This window comes from Sparus aurata, chromosome 8 (assembly GCF_900880675.1).
Source record: "Sparus aurata chromosome 8, fSpaAur1.1, whole genome shotgun sequence".
Taxonomy (NCBI): Eukaryota; Metazoa; Chordata; class Actinopteri; order Spariformes; family Sparidae; genus Sparus; species Sparus aurata.
Window position 1 is genome coordinate 27,617,676 of NC_044194.1, and position 18,217 is coordinate 27,635,892.

General features: G+C 40.6%; 2 protein-coding genes across 4 annotated transcripts in view; one reads left to right on the plus strand and one right to left on the minus strand.

Annotated features, from left to right (window-relative positions):
• Positions 1-537: 537 nt before the first annotated feature.
• psme3ip1 (proteasome activator subunit 3 interacting protein 1) lies at positions 538-16,840 on the plus strand. Of its 3 annotated transcripts, XM_030424538.1 has the most exons (9): positions 538-688; positions 1,784-1,920; positions 2,021-2,119; positions 3,377-3,498; positions 7,336-7,475; positions 7,875-7,966; positions 9,593-9,799; positions 16,448-16,494; positions 16,624-16,840. In XM_030424538.1, the coding sequence occupies exons 2-8, from the start codon at positions 1,794-1,796 to the stop codon at positions 16,468-16,470; spliced, it is 810 nt and encodes a 269-aa protein (XP_030280398.1). In that variant the 5' UTR covers positions 538-688; positions 1,784-1,793; the 3' UTR covers positions 16,471-16,494; positions 16,624-16,840. The 3 variants fall into 3 exon arrangements, with proteins under 3 accessions (XP_030280398.1, XP_030280399.1, XP_030280396.1); XM_030424539.1 differs by lacking the exons at positions 16,448-16,494; positions 16,624-16,840 and adding an exon at positions 10,264-10,709; XM_030424536.1 differs by lacking the exons at positions 16,448-16,494; positions 16,624-16,840 and having other exon boundaries at positions 9,593-10,709.
• cpne2 (copine II) overlaps positions 13,955-18,217 on the minus strand; it is a 49,850-nt gene continuing 45,587 nt past the window's right edge. The window contains exon 16 of the mRNA XM_030424534.1: positions 13,955-15,315. Within this exon, the coding sequence (XP_030280394.1) occupies positions 15,208-15,315 (108 nt within the window). The 3' untranslated portion in view covers positions 13,955-15,207. The remainder of the gene's footprint in view (positions 15,316-18,217) is intronic.

The following is an 18,217-nucleotide window of genomic DNA, read 5'->3' on the forward strand; positions in this document are numbered from 1 at the left end:
GCCATTGCTACTTAATAATATCATTTACCACTGTCAACTTAAAGGGTCACTATGTAGTTTTAGAGAAGAAATTTAAACTCTGAACTTTAATATTGACCAGATCAATGAGGTAATAATACAAACTCATATTTTTCCAGAAGCGAATGAACAGAGGAAGATAAGGTCCCACAACACTGCTTGAAGCTAGAATAGTGACAGAGTACGCCACATATAAACTAAGTAATACAGTATAAAAACTGTGTTGTCTTTTAAGGTCAGTTTGTTTATTCAGTTAATTCAGTCATGATAACAAAGAGAGTTTGTTTTTTAAATTTGTTTAGACATACAAAAAAAAAAAAAAAATCTGAAAATGAAGATATTCTCATCTGATTAAAATGTCTTCCCCAAAATTACATAATACTTCTTTAGTATTATCAGTATTATTAGAATACTCCGTTTAGACGAAGCCCGGGATATTTTCATACCTTTTCTCAGTTATTATTTCCTCGGTGGTCCCAGTATCTTCCTCCACATGTGCTGCTGTTCTGTGGTCTCACCACGCGGTGGCACTGTTGCCATGTTTGTCACTCGGTCCCGCAGCAGCAGAGCAGGTCGGAACTAAAGTTGCACGTCAAATATACGACGGGATATATTTACAGTGACACAACACGTCATTGACTTGGAGCAGCATATCGACTAGCTGAGCTCGGTGAGTGGAAGGGACAGAGACATTATTCAACATGATATGAGACAGACATGAGCAGAGGCTCGAGTGTATTCGGTGGTGCAGATGGAAGCGTTGCCGCTCTAACGTGACACGGTGCCCCGATACAAACAGCGGTGACAGCAGCTCGCATGGATGCTAATGAAGCTAAAGCTAGCTGGGGGGGGGGGGGTTGCAGCACACAACAGATCTGCGTGTCCACAGTTAAACGCCTCGTACATCCAGACTGCACAAATGGAAAGCTGACGTGTCTCCTGTTGTGGTTGAATGCTGTGTTGATAAGCTGCGTCGTTAGCCGAGCGTGTGTTGTTGCTCAAAATGCTAATCTGTAGCGGCTCTCGTTGTGGTCGTCGCCTAAGGTAACGGTAATCGGTGAGTGAATCAACAGGGCCGATACAAACCGAACGCTTTTGGGCCGTGAAGCGAAATGTAAGTCATTGTTGACCTCGCTCAGTCATTTGTGCGTCCCTCACGGGTCTCCCGAGCTGTCTTCGTTCAAGAGAGATGCGTTAAATTGTGATCGTTTTTAATTGGCGTGTATTGACTAGATACGACCACGAGGGGGAGCCACAACGTCACAAGTTGAGTTCAGTCGGTGTAGAATAACAACACACACTTAAGTCTCACATTTCTAGTTATTGATGTGGTTTACATTTGCTGACTTTCTGGTGATCTCACTGCAGCAGTGTGTCACCATCTATGTGAAAAAAAAACATATGATAATAATGTCACCTGGTGCATCTCTCCTGATTCCATGTGTTTTCAAAACGACACCGCACAGCGTCATTTATGTGATTTTCAGGGATGTGACTTGTTTAATGTGACATTGCGTCATCCCTTGTATTAACTGTCACAGAAATCCAACATGAGCTGATATTGTGGAGAAAAAAAAATCAGGAAAAGTCTGATTTTTATTTAGTGTTATTGATTTTTGTTAACGTTGTTGTCATTTACATGTATGTATTCTGGCTAGGGGTCGACCAATATGGATTTTTCAGGGCCTGTACCAATGCTGATGAATAGAATCAATAGAAAGATAATTTGGAGTAATACCTAGAAGTATGTTTTGTTTGTGTGTAGGTCAGTTGTGATGGCAGGGGGCGGGGCAGCTGGCGTCGACCTCAGCAGGAAGTTTGTGTCGGAATCTGAGCTTGACGAGAAGAGGAAGAAGAGACAGGAGGAATGGGAGAAAGTCAGGAAACCTGAAGACCCAGAAGGTATGAACACAAACGCTTACACACAGATCTAAAATGCACCAAACCTCTAGAATACATACAGCTGTGCTTACGTTCGCATGTTTGTTTTTGTACTCCTCAGAGGCCCCAGAGGAGGAGTATGACCCGCGGTCCCTCTTTGAGCGGCTGCAGGAGCAGAAAGACAAGAAACAAGAGGATTATGAGGAGCAGTTCAAATTCAGTGAGTCGCTGTCTCTGTTTCTCTTTGTTACATCTGTCATTAATACTTTTACCGTCATGTGTTCTCAAGGATTGATTTCATGCTTTTTTTCCTGCTTCTCTATATCGACACAAAGAGCCAGTAGCCATGTGTTGTAAAGATAAACATGCTCACAGTGTGCACGGGTGGCATCATGGACTCTCCTCACAGTTTTACACTATTCCACTGACCTACAGGTGGCTGTGATGCACCAACAATAGCAGCCACTGGTCAGCAAAGGCAGGGGAGAATGTAAGAAGTCCATTAACATGATGTAGATAATGCAGGATGTAAAATAGTTTTAAAAAATGAGCTTTATAATTTTATGAGGAAGGATCTGCATTCAACTCTTGTGTTGGTCCTTAAAGACACACAGAATGTGAGCTCCTCCTCCACCAGCCACAACATTAAGATGCTACTGACACAATGATGCAACAGAATTAACTATCTGATAATGTTCTATATAATGATGTTATGTATTTAATGTCATCAATAGGGAGTTATTTTCATTTTGGCAAAGGACCAGTGTTGATTAGTGTTGATGAATTATTACATGAAACTAAGAATAGTTGTGTGTTGTGTGTTACTCAGTGTCTAATTTCTCTGGATTTGATTGTTTTAGATATTAATTTAGGTGTTTAATGTGTTTAAAAGTGCTTAATGAAAATGAAAATATTGTGTTGATATTCTTCCAAAACAAGATTTACAAGAACAGGAGAATTTATTTTTTTTGTTGAAAGCAGTCAGTTCAATTAACACTGACTGGTTTTATAAATGCTACAATCAATAGTTAAACTGTATCTCTTGTGGATTTGTTGTGCAGGTTGGTAATTTCTGTAGATGTTATTTCTGAGGACACAATCCTAAAGATATTTATAGACAACACAACTGTGTCTGTTTAAAGCTTTCTTGCCATTATTGTTCAAGTTAATTATTAAGATTTTAGTAAGGAGATTATTTGGGAAAGATTTCACTCATTAAATTCAAGCATTTAAAAAGCGATTTTCATTAGGTTTAAAAAAAAACTGCCAGTGTCGGTGTGGATATCCACAGTAAATGTCATAAATCTGTTGAAAGCACACAAGTCTTATTGTCTTTCACCACGAGGGTCTGTTCGTTTCACACAAAGGTCACTTCACTCTTGTGTGGATATGTAATAATCTGTTGAGGTTTGTTTTCTGAGAAATGCAATCAATCTACTGCCATGTGTTGAGAGCATGTTTGTTTCCATGGTGACAGGGAACATGGTGAGAGGATTGGACGAGGATGAGTCCAGCTTCCTGGACGAGGTCTCCCGGCAACAGTGCCTAGTGGAGAAGCAACGCAGGGATGAGGAGAAGCAGGAACTGTTGGAATACAGAATATCCTTTGATCACGTGTTTGGTTATAGAAAACATGTTTTAATCAGACAGCGTCACTTCAGGTAATCTGCTATCCCCCATGTTAATGATTTGAGTGAGTGATGACAGATCATACAGGTTTAAAACAAGCATTGAGGTGTAGTTAAAGTCACAGCAGCTGTATCTCAAGCAGTGCTATCATAAGTGTTTATACCTCACTACAGTACATCTTCTGTTGACTTTCCTGTTTGCTTTATTTGGCTACCTCACTCATCTCTGATGTATGAAGGTGACTTTTTGTTTGTATCAGTTACAAGCTACTGTGCATGCAGGGCTGCTCGGTATCAGCTCTGCCAGAGATCTGTTGGTGATGATGATGATGCAGGTACTACTTCCTGTTGATAGAATACATTATCATTGCACTTAAAAGTGGCAGTGGCATTCACACAATGAGATGTTTAGAGAAGACAGAAGATGGAAGTAAAAAGGCCCACATCACGCTGGGCCTGTTTCAGAGAGCAGGTTTAACAAAGTCTGAGTTTAAACCTGAACTCTGAGTTGACTGAGATGGGAATCTGAGAGTTCTCAGTTCCAGAATAGCTGAACAGAATTATTTCAGTCAAGTCTGAGCGTTTTCTGAGCTGAGCTCATGTGTCGGGAATGAAAAATAGCCATCATCATTGGAGCACCGATGCTGTGATTCACCATGACGACGGGCAAAAAAAGAGCAGGGACTCTGACAGTGTAGTGGAGATATGAATGTAAGCCATTGCAGACAATGACATTCATTTCTAAAAAAAAATTAGTGGAGAAAGGTTAGCACGGATACATTTTAGCTGAGTCCTCACAAAAAATCTTTATATTTGAGTAACTGTATAACATGTAAACTTCAGTATCTTATATACTGCACAGCCTCTAATTATTGCCTTATTCTGTCACTCACATAAAAGATTCAGTGTGATATTTTAGTACTAAAAGCAGCACTTGTGCAAGTGTCAAAGTGTGAATTAGTGTACAGCTCATTGGTGGGACAAAGTGACATGGGAGCCAGGTGTTCTGCACACGGTCTCCTAAACCATGTGTCCGTAGTGATGAGTGTGTGAGTAATATTGTAGCAGAGCAGCAGTTCTCCGTACAGTGTTGTGTTTTGGGTCGTGTTCCTCAGTGTTTCAGTATCTCCCTCAGCTAAAGAGTGAAGCTGTTTTCTGGTCATTTTGGGCACCTTATGCTGGTTGTAACAGTCGAAAGACATGCATGCTGCTAATTGGGAGTCTCTTGGTGCATATATGATAAGCAGCTGTATGTGTTGGCAGAGGCAGGCACAGCTCCACGTTAGTCGTGCTCCTGCTGGGACTGCATCATGCATACATTACACACACAGACACATTTACACATACACCTTGTACACGTGTCCATCCTCATTTGTGATGCCAGCACTATGTTGTACACATTGATCTATAATTTGGTCCTTCAACTTCATCAGAAGGACAGAATAATTACAAGCGGTGTCTTTGTGATTGACAGTGTATTTTCTTCCTCTCCGTGTAGCTTAATGAAGCAAATGAAATTCCATTTTGTTTGAGTGAAATTGTGTTTATGTCACCTGATTTGCTGTTGATTGGCTAGGGCAAAACAAAATAAACCCAAATCAGTTGCAAGGGAGATATTTTGCCAATGTGTGCACGGATAGCAGCTTGTAAAATCCAGATGGTTACTGGATTTTTAAGTCTGCCTACTGACATTTACATTGTCATATTTAAAAAAAAATCGCAGGATTTCGGCCGATCACAATTGTTTTTCACATAAAAACATAACATAAAGAAGTGATGATGATATATTTTCCTCAGGTTTGTGTGTGCAAAGTATTTGTTTAAAAACATTCAAGACTTAACTGATGTTATCAACAGAATGTGGAGGAGTACCAGTTTCGATGTTATGACCAATATGCATTGACTTGCGAGGTTTAGGATGCTAATCAGCCAGCCCCGGCCCGTTCAGGTTCAAAGCTTCTTTGCTGGCGGTGGAAACACCAACTCGCCTTGCCTTGCCATGACTGTACCGCTAGCTGCAGGGCTAACTGAGCTAACTAGCTAACGTCGGCCACAGTTGGCAGCAGTAAGTGGTTGCTCTGGTGATATGCTGCCTCCTATCTGCTGTGAGTATGACTTCAACAATTGGTCAGTTTTTACATAGTACACCTTTTAATTTGTGACCAAGATGCACACTCAGAATTTCATATTTGCAAAGTCAACTTGTCTGCGTTCTCTAGTGGACAAATTCCATAACTGTGACACTGTTTCTGAATGATCTCTAATCTAGTTTGACTGGGCTGAAATTTCTGACACATACACTGATAGGATATGTCTGTGACAGGTAATGTTGACCAGTACATGAGGCTGGTCAGTTTATCAGTCTAGCTTGCTGTGAGGGAAGATGGCGTTCCCCTATTCCTAATCCCGCCCACTAAACTCTGACTGGCCAAGTGTGTCTCCAACTGGATAAAACAGCTTTGAGTGGGCGCAATCGCTGAACAAATCTTAGTTGTGGGCAGTGTGGCAGAGGTCTGGAACCAGCCTCTCCTGTTTGCCAGCTCCCAAATTTATTATATAGCTGCATTACACAACCTCAAATTTTAGCTCACGGAAAGAGCACAGGATTATTTCGTGTAGGCTCAGTAAACTTTTTCATCAGGGTCATTCAGGCTGTGCTCTTTGTTTTGTTCACATTAGAGGATATGCCGCATGTCTGTATAGTTACAACTTATAAAAGTGCATTGTGTGTTGGTGGTTGGTCAGTCCGCTCTCCAGTTGGGTGAGGGTTCTATTTCTTATATTTAGAATCGTCCTCTAATAAATTATAAATGTTACATCTGATTAATATTAATATGATGATCAACTGCTAAGAATAATGTATCTAGGACAGACCATCTCATTTGTAAACAAAACTCCTATAATCAAGATATTGTGTGTTCAGTCAACATCTAAATACTACACTACAGCACGTCTGAATATGTGTCTGGTGCTCAGGCTTTGTAGGAGCACTGGAAATTGAATTTTAATGATGAATTTATTGCTGAGGTAATGTGATAAGGCAAGTAATCATTTTCAGGTTCTGTACATATACAGACATGTTATTTACAACAGACGTACGTTGCTGGAAAAGCTTGATAATGCACCTTGAAAAGTGCTCAAGTTTGACTGTGGGAGCGGTTTAGGAGCCTTGAGTGCTTGTTGCTTGTTGCTGTCTGTGCTTTGCATCCGTTGCTCTCTGTCACCCCCTCTTTGTCTTTGCGGACAGAGCGGTTCGTCTGCAGATGAAGAAGGGATTGGGTTGTCGTGGAAACTGTATCATAGGCTGGTAACTACAGTGACGATTTAAAGCAGTTGCTGTGAACATCAAGTACTCAGAAAGGTGCAGACCTTACTCAATGCAGTGAAAACTCAGAGCTGCCCATCTGTACCTCACATACACTCAGTGCCCCACTTTGTTTCTGCTGATTCTTGTCCCTTTTGTCTCACACCTTGTGTTGTCCCTTTGTGTCTCTCACGGTCTACTTTCCTCTGTCTCTGCATCTCGGCCTGATTTCATGTCTCCTGAGCCTTGTCCATCTCCTGCTCTCCTTTTAGACTCCATATCTGTGTCACCTCTCTCTGCCTAAGTACTTTACTTAGCCTTTCAGAACTGTGCCACTCATTCCACCACACTGATGGAAAGATGTAATGGCTCCCCCTGAAGGGAGGACTGGATGTAACTTGTTGATGGACTGCTCCTGAATTCCGTGTCTCTCTTCCTGCCCCTGAGCCCAGCACTCTACTCCTCCTGTTATGGTTAATTTCACCTTAACTCTGTACCCCCTACAGCGCTCTAGTGAAGAAGGCGTCCACTGAAGGCCGCAAAGAGCCCGAAAAGAAGGCCGGACAGAAAAATCCAGGGTCAGAGCAAAGAACCAGCCACTTGTCTCAGGCCCATTTATTGGCTGGAGCTGTTAAAAGACGCAGGTATGCAGATAACCTGCATGAAATGATATGTTGTGGCTAAAGGGCAACAGGACATGCTGTAAACACAACACATATTGTTACCTAATAAAGCTGACATGACAAACTTTTTAGCAAGCAGTTGCCTACTTGCATATCCCACAGACACTGAGCAGAATTAGCATTCATTTAAATTTTGTTTGTGTCCATCTGTCATTGTAAATTTGCTCTGTGATTATAAAGAATGGCACAAGTGAAAAGACCAAACCTCCATCCTCAAGTAAACTTGTGGTTCATTAAACCAAAACTATGAGCTGAAAGACACCGAACCACTCAGTGGAGCCGAGGGGAACTGCAGTGTCGGATGATGATACTCTGTTTGTTTCTCGCTATAAATGACCTCATTTGCTTTCTCTTCCTCAGTTCGTCCCAGTCGTCAGACAGCAGTAAGAAACAGAAAGTGGAAATCACAACAGCAGCAACAGAAACGGCGGGAAACGGAGAGAGACACACAGGTGGGCTACAGTGGAAGTGTGTGATTCATTTGTACCACGTATGCTTGAAGTTCAGGCAGATCTGCCACGTGTTGAAAAACCTTAGAAAAGATAAACCAGAGTCTACTGAGAGCTCAGGGCCATCTGAGTCATATGATCTTAATCCAGTGGGGCAGTGGCACTGCAGAATGGTTTTTGTCACCTGTTTAAGCTATATCAGATAAGGTCAGGTGTCTGTTCTTATTTTGTCCACAAATATGTATTCCATGCAGATGTCACATTTTATATTTCACTGTTCATAACAAAAGAAACAGAAAATGTTATGTTGACCAAAGTAACTTCCACGTTGACTGCTCGAGGTCCAGACTCATTTTTTTTTACAGTTTTGCCCTGGTGCACGTAACTTTTTTAATCAAGGTGCATCCAATCAGACATTTTTACTCAATGTTTTAAAACCATTGTGTAAATGATTGTATACAGAAAAAAAAATCTGTAAAAACTTGTTTTTCTTCATTTAAATCAAATTCAACAAGAAATTGCAATAACCTTACGTGTTTGAAAAAAATAAACCTCTAAATCTCAGGTGCACTGATGCGACTGATGAAAATGTTTGATCGCACTTGACAGATTTTTTGGTGCATGTGTGACCAAAATAGTCGCACCCTGGAGCCCTGCTGCTGATCAAGTGCCAGTTTTATAACAGCATTTGAAGCTGCAGCAACTAGTTTTTGTTTTAAGCCATTTGCAGCAGCAGAGCAAACTGAAAACACAACATTGGTAAACACTGACTTTAACAAATCTTACAAGTTGGTATGGCAAACAGATCACCAAACATTTGCCTCATACATATCCAAGAAAAGTTCTGCAACAGTAGCCTTCATTAGTCAATATTCACTTCCTTATTAGTTTAAGAATACCTGAGAGTATCTGGCTTATCAGGAATGAGAACAAGGTCATCAACTAGTCACTGTCTTTGTGTTTCAGCAGTTATCAAAGTAGTTTGATTGACATCAGCTTCCTCTTGCTGTTGGACAGGAGGCTAATGAGGCTAATGAGACCAATGAGAGTGAATTAAAACAGCCAAGCTTGGGGATGTATAACCAAAACAATGGGCTAAAAGAAGTTAAAGTGCTCCACAGAGTTGGTTAAAATTTGTATTCTAGCTTAAAAGCAACAGCTTTCACGTTCTAAATAATTATTTGATCCATTGTTAATATAAAAATATAAGTTAGTGCAGCTTTAAACCAACAGGTCCACTGGTATACATGCCTGTTTTTTAAGTTTTTGAAGACAGCTGGTTTTCTCTACTTATACCTTGTCAATGATCTTGTATGTGTGGCTATACACCCTGCAAAATGCTTTTAGGAAACCTTGCTGTATATTCAGTTAGTCTTATTAACAGTGTACAGGGTCATCCGTGTTTAACATGCATGCACATGTTTTTACAAACATTTTGACCTCATCTGAACAATGTACTTGTCATGTCATGCAAAATTAAAAGTTTTCTACCTGCACTCCGCTGAAACTATATGGAAGAAAACATTGAGAAATCCAGTTGTGTTAATTTTCCCCGTGGCGGACCTTTTTAAATGAGCCTGATGCGTGGGTGAACAATGTCTGAATCTGACAGATTGTTATGCTGTTCAGAACAGGAGGATGGAGCTGGAGGGGGAGCAGGGGGAGCTGAAGATCAACAAAAAGTCCCCGGTCTGACAGCGAAGACCCCCTCGGCTCCCCTGAGCTCCGGTCAAGGCGTGGTACATCTACCGTCGGCAGCCGTGTGCGTTGGCGTTTTACCGGGACTCTGGGTTTATTCCGGCAGCAGCGACTCTGACAGCAGCTCGGACAGCGAAGGTAGCGTGGACGCAATCATGTTGCCGTACCCCCGGCACAGCAGGGCCTACAGATAGACACACACCAGCACACACATATACACACAAACACACAAAACCTGAAGCCTTTAGAATGGGCTGTAGATGGTCAGAAAAGGTAACGGCACACACATAGATGGATTAAAGGTCTCACACGCACACACACACACAGGCCATACAGGTTTGTATCATGTTATAGTTACACACTGGCAGCACACACACTTTGCAAACATTTTTAGCGTTCCTGTTGTTTTCACAGCTGTGAGTTGAACTGTTGCTCTTTGTCATCAGACAAAGTTCAGTCCAGTAATGTAATCCTAATCATCAGTAAAACCAATTTAAACTCTATTCTCAACTTAAATCTATGTATCTATTTGTGTTTTTTGCTATTGTGGCACTCAAACATGACGCCTCCACCCTTCCTTCCCTCAATCACATCTCACGCAGTTTAAGCCGAGCAACCAATCCCGCACTGCCTACCCCGACGACATCCTGCCCCCTCCCTTCACCCCCCCTCCCAACCCAAGCCACAGCGACTGCAAGCTGTGCTGTTGGCTGAGGGAACAGTGATTGACAGCTGTGGAGCAAGGAGGAGACTGCTTTAGACTGTGTCACATGACTCACACCTTTATAGCTATCAGCAGCAGAGGAGAGAGAGCCGGGGCAGGACATGCTTCTCTTTCTCTCTGTGTGTGGGTTAAATGCAAAGTCTGAAAGGTTTGAAAAATAGTGTTTTTATTTGTGTGATGTAATGTGTTTTCTCATCAGTAGTTTGTCACAAAGTCACATCATGCTGAAAAGATGCTGGACTGTTTGCTGCTGTCTCAGGCCATGGAGCTTTGTTTTGTTGGTCAAAGTCTGAGCGGGGAGAAATAAACAACTTTCCCTTGTAACTTGTGTTTACTATGTGTTTTTTCATATTTTTGTGTGTGTGTGTGCATGTGTATGAGTTGAGTACAAACCACAACCGGTGTAGAATGCATGTAAGTACAATTCAAAATCCAACTTACACTCTACATAATACAGCATATATTTGACAGTGTAAAATAGAATCACTGGGCACAGGTAAAAAACATGTTAAAATAAGAGTGGCTGCAGCAGAAACAGACTCATGTTATTCTCCATGTAAACAGACTATGATGTGTAAAGTTGGCAGAGCTCCCTGTTAGGTGATGGTGCATACGACTGTTGCAAAGAAGTCACTAGTGCTGCAACAAGCCTGTACTCCTGACCTCTGAAGACAACACAGGAACAAGTATCCTAAAGATAGAAAGTCCACAGTGCAACGTTGATGTAAGTTTTACACATTAAAGTGTGTGTTCACTCAGAGATTACAAAAAATGTATATATATATATATATATATATATATTGTGGGTAATGTAGGTCCCAGGTTTAAAAAAAGGGCCTACATATTGCTGATTGTTGAAATGGTGAGAATGTCGATGGTTAAAAATTGTTCTTCGGTTTACTGACCTGCAGAGGCTGGGCAGAAACTTGTTATAAAATTTATACTAAAACAGGAGCGGCTTGTTGCAGCTAGATTTATTAAATCTAGCTGCAACAAGCTGCTCCTGTTTTAGTGAGCATCTGAGGGGAAGTTAAACAGAAACCAGTTTGACTGAATGGCAGGCATTATCAGCAGAAGTGAAGCAGAAAACACTAAAGTATTTGTCATAATTTGAGGGGTCATTTCAAAGCGATTTCAGAAAAATTGCTTGGTAATTGCCACCTACTTACCATGACATTTCTGGACCTGCAAAAGTGGTACCAAGAAAAGGTGATATCTCTGCTGCTGCTGTAGCAACTGTGATTATAAACTGGCCATCATGAGTCAAAGGGTGTTAAAACCTGGTGCCCTCATTACCCACAATGTATTTTACCCACTGAGTGACATCACTGGAGGCAGTTTATCAGATGACATGCAGCTTCCTCTGGAGACAAACAACTTAAACTGTAATTTTGACATAATTGTGATGGTGCGAAATGAAAAGCAGAGGATCAGCAAAGTTATTACGATATATCCTTAAAATACAGGACTGAAAAATGTAATTCTTCCTGACCTCATAAATCCTAGTAATCTATAGTCCTACAGCTTGGGCCAAAATACAAAACTGTTACAGCACCTCCACATTTTGCATTTGTGTCATTTTGCTGCCTGTGTTTAGATATGAAACCTTAGAAGATGAAACCAAGCAAACATGAAATGCTTCCAACTCAGTTGGCTCACCATGTTACAGTAACAAAATACATCATCTCCATCATCATCCGTATTTCAAAAGGGTTTTAACTGCTTTGAAAGATAAGTGTGGAAGATGATGCTTGCCTCTGTCAACCTGCTCATTCCTCCTAACCCTACCCCTAACTCCTGATGGCCAGTTTGTTGGGGGTTAAAGGATCTAAGATAGAGCCTGGAGCCAGACCTTCATGGACCATAAAATTAATGTGAGAAATTGGACTAGATGAAAACTAATATGTGTAATTGGATTCTGGGATGTGTGTTCCGTATTCATTAAAAACCTTGGCAGCAGAAATGTGCATGTGAAGCTGATTGAGACAGAAAAACAGGATGGGAGTCGAGGTGAGATGATATTGGAAACAAATCTAGTGAAGTCTCTCAATATTGTTTCTTGTGCTTTTTCGACAAAATGTCTGTGTGAGAGTGTGCCGCTCGAGCTATAAGAGTGACCTACAGCCTTTGTACACAGTGATGATGGGACAACAGGATAATTTTATCTTGTGTCTCAGCCAGTGACAAGCATTTTGGTTTGTCCAGCCATTGGTTTGTCAGTTTAACCGACAGATAGAGCTCAGTGTCACTGATGTAGCCATGAAAAGAGTTACCATGACAACAAATAATATAACCAACATACACAAAGAAAATACCAGCCAAGGATTTGAGTTTAGAGGCGTATCAAACACAGCGTTTCAAAGGAAAATCTGTCCCCCAGAAACCACATCTATCAGGCAGCTATCCCAGCATGCTCAGTGTGACCCTCAGCGTGGTTTGTGTCAAATGAAGCAGCACTGAACCAGGAAAACCACACACTGCCCTAAATGGTTGAAGGACGGAGGTGTGATGAGGAGGAAATCTGGACTGATTTGTTCTTTGTTTTTTTTTTTTGCTGCCACATTTTGTTTGAGCTGAATTCACTCAGTCCATTTAACTGGAAGCAGCAGGCTGTAATTCATTATCTCTCCAGTCCAAGAAAAAAATCAACAGAGAAAAAAATCTGAGTTGAGTCATAAAACACAAATCTGGTGCACGTGTTTTTTCTTTTTTTTTTGTCACCACCAACCTGTGTTTCTTGTTTTGCATCTCTTTGTGGTAATTTTGGGTCTCTGTAGTGGTTTAACGTCTCTCTGTGGTTTGTTTGTGTTACTTTGATGCTGTTTTTTTTGTCTCTTAGTGGTTGTTTTGTGTCCCTTTCTTGTTCTTAAGTATCTCTGTGGTCATCTGGTGTGTCTCTTTAGTCGTATTGTCTCTCTTGGTGGTCATTTTGTGTCTTTGTATTTGCTTTGTGTCTCTTTGTGGTAGTTTTTGTCCTTTTGCTGGTCGTCTTTTGTTTCTCTCCGATCATTCTCTGTCTTCGTGATTGTTTTGTCTCTTTGTGGTCATTTTGTGTCTCTGTGGTCGTATTTTTTGTTTTGTTTTTATAACTCTGTGGTCATTTTGTGTCTCTGTAGTTGTTTTGCGCCTTTGTGGTTGTTCTTTTAATCTCTTTGAGATCATTTTGTGTCTCTTTGTGATCATTTTGTGTCTTTGTAGTTGTTTTGCGTCTTTGTGGTTGTTCTTGTAATCTCTGTGTGATCATTTTGTGTCTGTTGTGGTCGTTTTTGTTTTTATTACTCTGTGGTCATTTTGTGTCTTTGTAGTTGTTCTTTTAATCTCTGTGTGATTGTTGTGATCTGTGTTAATTGTGTGTCTTTGTAGTTGTTTTTGAATGTCTCTGTGATCATTTTGTATCTTTGTAGTTGTTCTGTGTCTCTTAGTGATTGTTGTGGTCTGTGTTAATTATGTGTCTTTGTAGTTGTTTTTTTTAATCTCTCTGTGATCAGTTTGTCTTTGTTGTTGCTTTGTGTCTCTTTTTGCTGTGTGTATTTTTGCAATGTGCTGCTCCATTACTCACAGAGGCAGAGGACATTTCCTTCAGTTTATTCACCTGAGTGTGGACATAGACACAACTTTTATAAAATCAACAGCAACACATTTAGTACAAAGATGCACGGCAATACATATAATAGTAGTTGAAGTACACAATTCAGCACTGCATAAAAAGTACATTAAAAACATGTCAGAAACATTGGCTTATCAGAACATAAACAGCATCATATAAATATACATTCGATATATATATGCATATCAGGATTTCTTCTGCTTCCACTCCTCACAACTTTGACACTAACAGCCTTCTCTGACACCCGCCATGTAACACTTCCTTCCTTTCAACAGAATCTCATAGAATATTTACAAAATCTGATAAATACATCATTTGAGAAGAAAATAAATAACATGCGCTTGTGATCATCGGCATCAGTTTGTAAACAGTGAGTAGATATTGGCAACATGCAGGATGAACCGAAATCATTAGAAGTCAAAGAATTTTGCAAAAGTGCGCAAAATGGCCCCAAATTTAACAGCCTAATGTGTTCACAGTATCCCACATCTACTCTGTGTTAGTGCTACAGCTGCCACGACGGCCTCCTCCTCCTCTGATTCTGTCCTCTTGAATCAAATAAGCATAGTGGAGCTTTATAACCTGCCTCTCTCCAAACTTCAAAACTAAAACCACCCCCTGATGACAGAGCAGGGGTGGATATACAGCGCTCCGTTCAGGCTCAGACTGTGACTCTGCACACATGAGCACAGAAGGAAACAGCCTTCATCTGATCCGCTACCTGGAAAGGATCCATACAACAACGGGAGGGGATAAAACCACTGATATATTTCAGCTTAGGAGGGACTTTACACCAAGGAGTTGTATTTATCACATGGTATCAATCACAAGACACACACATGCAAAAAGCAAAAGAACCTACATCCTGATGAATCCATATGTTTCATCTCTCTAAAAGGTCAGTGTTTTAGCTGCATACTGATATATATCCATATCATTTGGGGACACCTGCCATCACTGGAGACATGCAAGGTCCTTTGCACATTATCTCATAGTTCTATAATAATATCACTTCAGATGGATTCACACTGGAAACATTCTTTAACACTTTGCAAATATAATAGAGGGGTTCTTCAATGTTTGATTTTTTTGTTCACAACATATTTTTGTTCACAGCTGATATACACACTTTCATTCTGTATTGTTTGCTGTTAACAAGAAGAGAGGTTTAGTTCAGCTATTGTACAGCGTGCGGGCTCTCGTCTTCGGGGCATCTCACTCCGGTGCTGGGTTGATGGGCGGTAGATTCCGCTGTTTAAAATACTGGGTGACCTGCTGAGGCAGCTCGGCCAGGACCGACTTAGCGAGTGTCTCCTTGGGAGCCTGACAGAGAACAAGAGCAAGAGAGCACTATATGAATCCTGACAAACACTTAGAATACTGGTGATTGTTGTCTCTTTTATTGCAACATAGAGAGACTTCTCAAGTCCTGCCCTGGGCTGATGTTTGTGCCATGTCTCCTCAGTCTTTTAGTTTCCTGCAGTTTAAATCACAGAGGTTGTGCTGCCACATTTATAAAACACACACAAAGAAAACCCACATAAAATGTTTGTTTATGTACAAATGAGGCAATTTACTGTACAGTATGTACGCTGAATTATATTCTGATTAAAAAAAAAACCTTGTGTATGCCTACCAGTACACATTTTTCTTAAAGTAGGTCCTAAATCCACTTGGAACTGTGCACACGTGGCTCAGCCCCTTATCCTGCCCTCTACAAGTCTGTGCTACACCCTGCAGCATTTCACACGAGCGTCACTACAGCATTTTTATGTATACAGCAATCTGACTGACTGCTTCACACCCTGCTAAACAGTCATGACAATCAGTGGTGACCCCCACCCTGAGATATTTACATATATATATATATATATATATATATATATATATATATATATGTATATATATGCACAGTATTATTGAAAACTAAAGCAAAATTAAGAAACTTTTTTACCTTCAAGTAACAGCTTTAAAATCATTCTGATGGTACAGTGGGCGAATGGTGTCTCTGTCTCAGCCACCCCGCCACCCTAAAACCTGTTCCTTCACTATGTACCACTTCAGTGAGAGGGTGGGATCACAGCGTTGTACTCAAATCACACAAAATGTCAATATATGTATATATATGTCAATACAACTGTAGCTTTAATATGTGTGGCATCACACAGTCTGATATAAGTTCAACACCTCACAGTCTGTATCACCAGTTTTCCCTTCCCAAAATGTTCATAAGGAGTTCTGGAGTTTTTCAAAACTCACATTTCCTCATCAACGATATATATCTTTTTAATAAATTCATATTTTTTCTTGAAAAGTGTTTTTTGTTTACATGCAAGAGTTATAAATGAGGTTCCAGGTCTTTGCACCAAAACATGTCTTATTCAAACTTATGTGTATATCTGAACCGTATATCAATGAGTGGCTAAATTTCATTCAGGCCCACTTTGCCTCTCAGGTCATCAGAACAATGGCTCCTAGTTGTGTCCCACTCCCATTTAACAGGTATAGTATGTAGTATTGGGTAAGATAAATCTTCACTGATTGATTTTAATGACTGAATAATGTGAATAAACAAAGTATCCTCAAAGGTCAACACAGTTTTACACTGTTTTCCTGTGTTTATATTTGCAGGAACCCTCTAAGAAGCTACCATTCTGGCTTGAAACAATGTTTTGGGGATCTGATTTCCCTCGAGGAAGAATACATCTAATAAGAAATTCTGAGTTTGTATTGTTACTTCACTAATAATGTAAACAATAACTAACGTCAAAAATATTAACTCAAGTTTGAATGATGCAACATGGCCATGACATGTTCTTTTAAAAGCCAATAAATGATATTATAACAATAGCTGTAATGTTTCAGGGTATCTCATCACCACCCACTGTAAAAACTTTCTAAAGATAATGATTTGTAGTAAAAGTTAGCCTGCCAACACGGCTCATTATTTCAGGTCACTCTCATTATTATGTTTCCTGTGTCTCTGCCTCACTTCTCCCTCTCCCTCTCTATTATGTCTGTTACCGTCTCTCACCCTCCCACCGACAAACTGGAATGAAGCCAGCAAACACTGTCTGTTCCTCCCACTACAGAGGAAGTCAGCTCACCCACCATCAGCCCACACACACACCCACACACACACACAGTTTACAAAAATGACCAAAAATGCCTCCGGTGCACAGCCTACAAATGTGCACACACAAATTAGTCCATGTGCTCATGAGACACTCACATTAACACTTGTTACATGTACAGTCAACACGACACACCACGCAGACACACATATACACACATACACATACACAGTGTCTCTGTCGAGCCTAAGATAAGCAGGCAGCGCTCCTCAGCTAACACTCCGTATGTGTGTAGTGTGTGAGCAGCTACAGTCTGAGTAGCAAAAGGCTGCCATTAGGTAACACATTCACACTCAGACAGCATGACATCATGCCATTAAGTAAAGACTCTGCAAAGAACTAAGATGGAGTCAAAGTGGCACTGCAAATCACATCAGCAAGTCAAAACGGTAGCTTAATTGGCATCTCAGCAAATAGTGAGTGAAAGACGTCAAACGTCACGAGAGCTGCTAAACCTGGTCGATGATTCACCACAAACTGCCTCTATGCAAAGTGACGATGTGTACTTTATGAGTATCTGAATATTCTTGTTCAGCACTGCTCCACTGAGGACACTGCACAGCTTCTGAACGAACAGTCCACACATGTTTTAAACATGAACCTGCAATAGCCAATCTTTTGGCCCGCAGATACATTGTTGACATGTCTTAAGCTTTTATATATATTTATTTTAGATATATCAGTTATAACAAGATCGAGCATTATTCAGTTTGGGAAATCTAACGATCTCTAGAAGGCATTAATGGCTCACTCAAGAGGGACAAGAAATCATCTCCGCAGCTAGGTTCATACAAGGAGTCGGCCTACTGAAGTAGCGAACAAGGTTTCTTACATCAGTCTACTGACGTGACTGATTGTTTCCCAGTTATTAGTCAGACCCTGTGTATTTGAATGAAAAGAGATAAAAGATAAGTTTATTCAAAGTTTATTTATTTTCAGAGCTAACTGCTCCACAACATGAATACATTTAGACTGTGACGTGTATTTTGTTGGCAAGGTAAACCAAGCGCCTAGTGCACAGTGTCATCTTTTCAGCTGTAAAGGAGAATGCTGCTGTTTCCCATACATTTTCATTGTAAGTGAATCTTTTC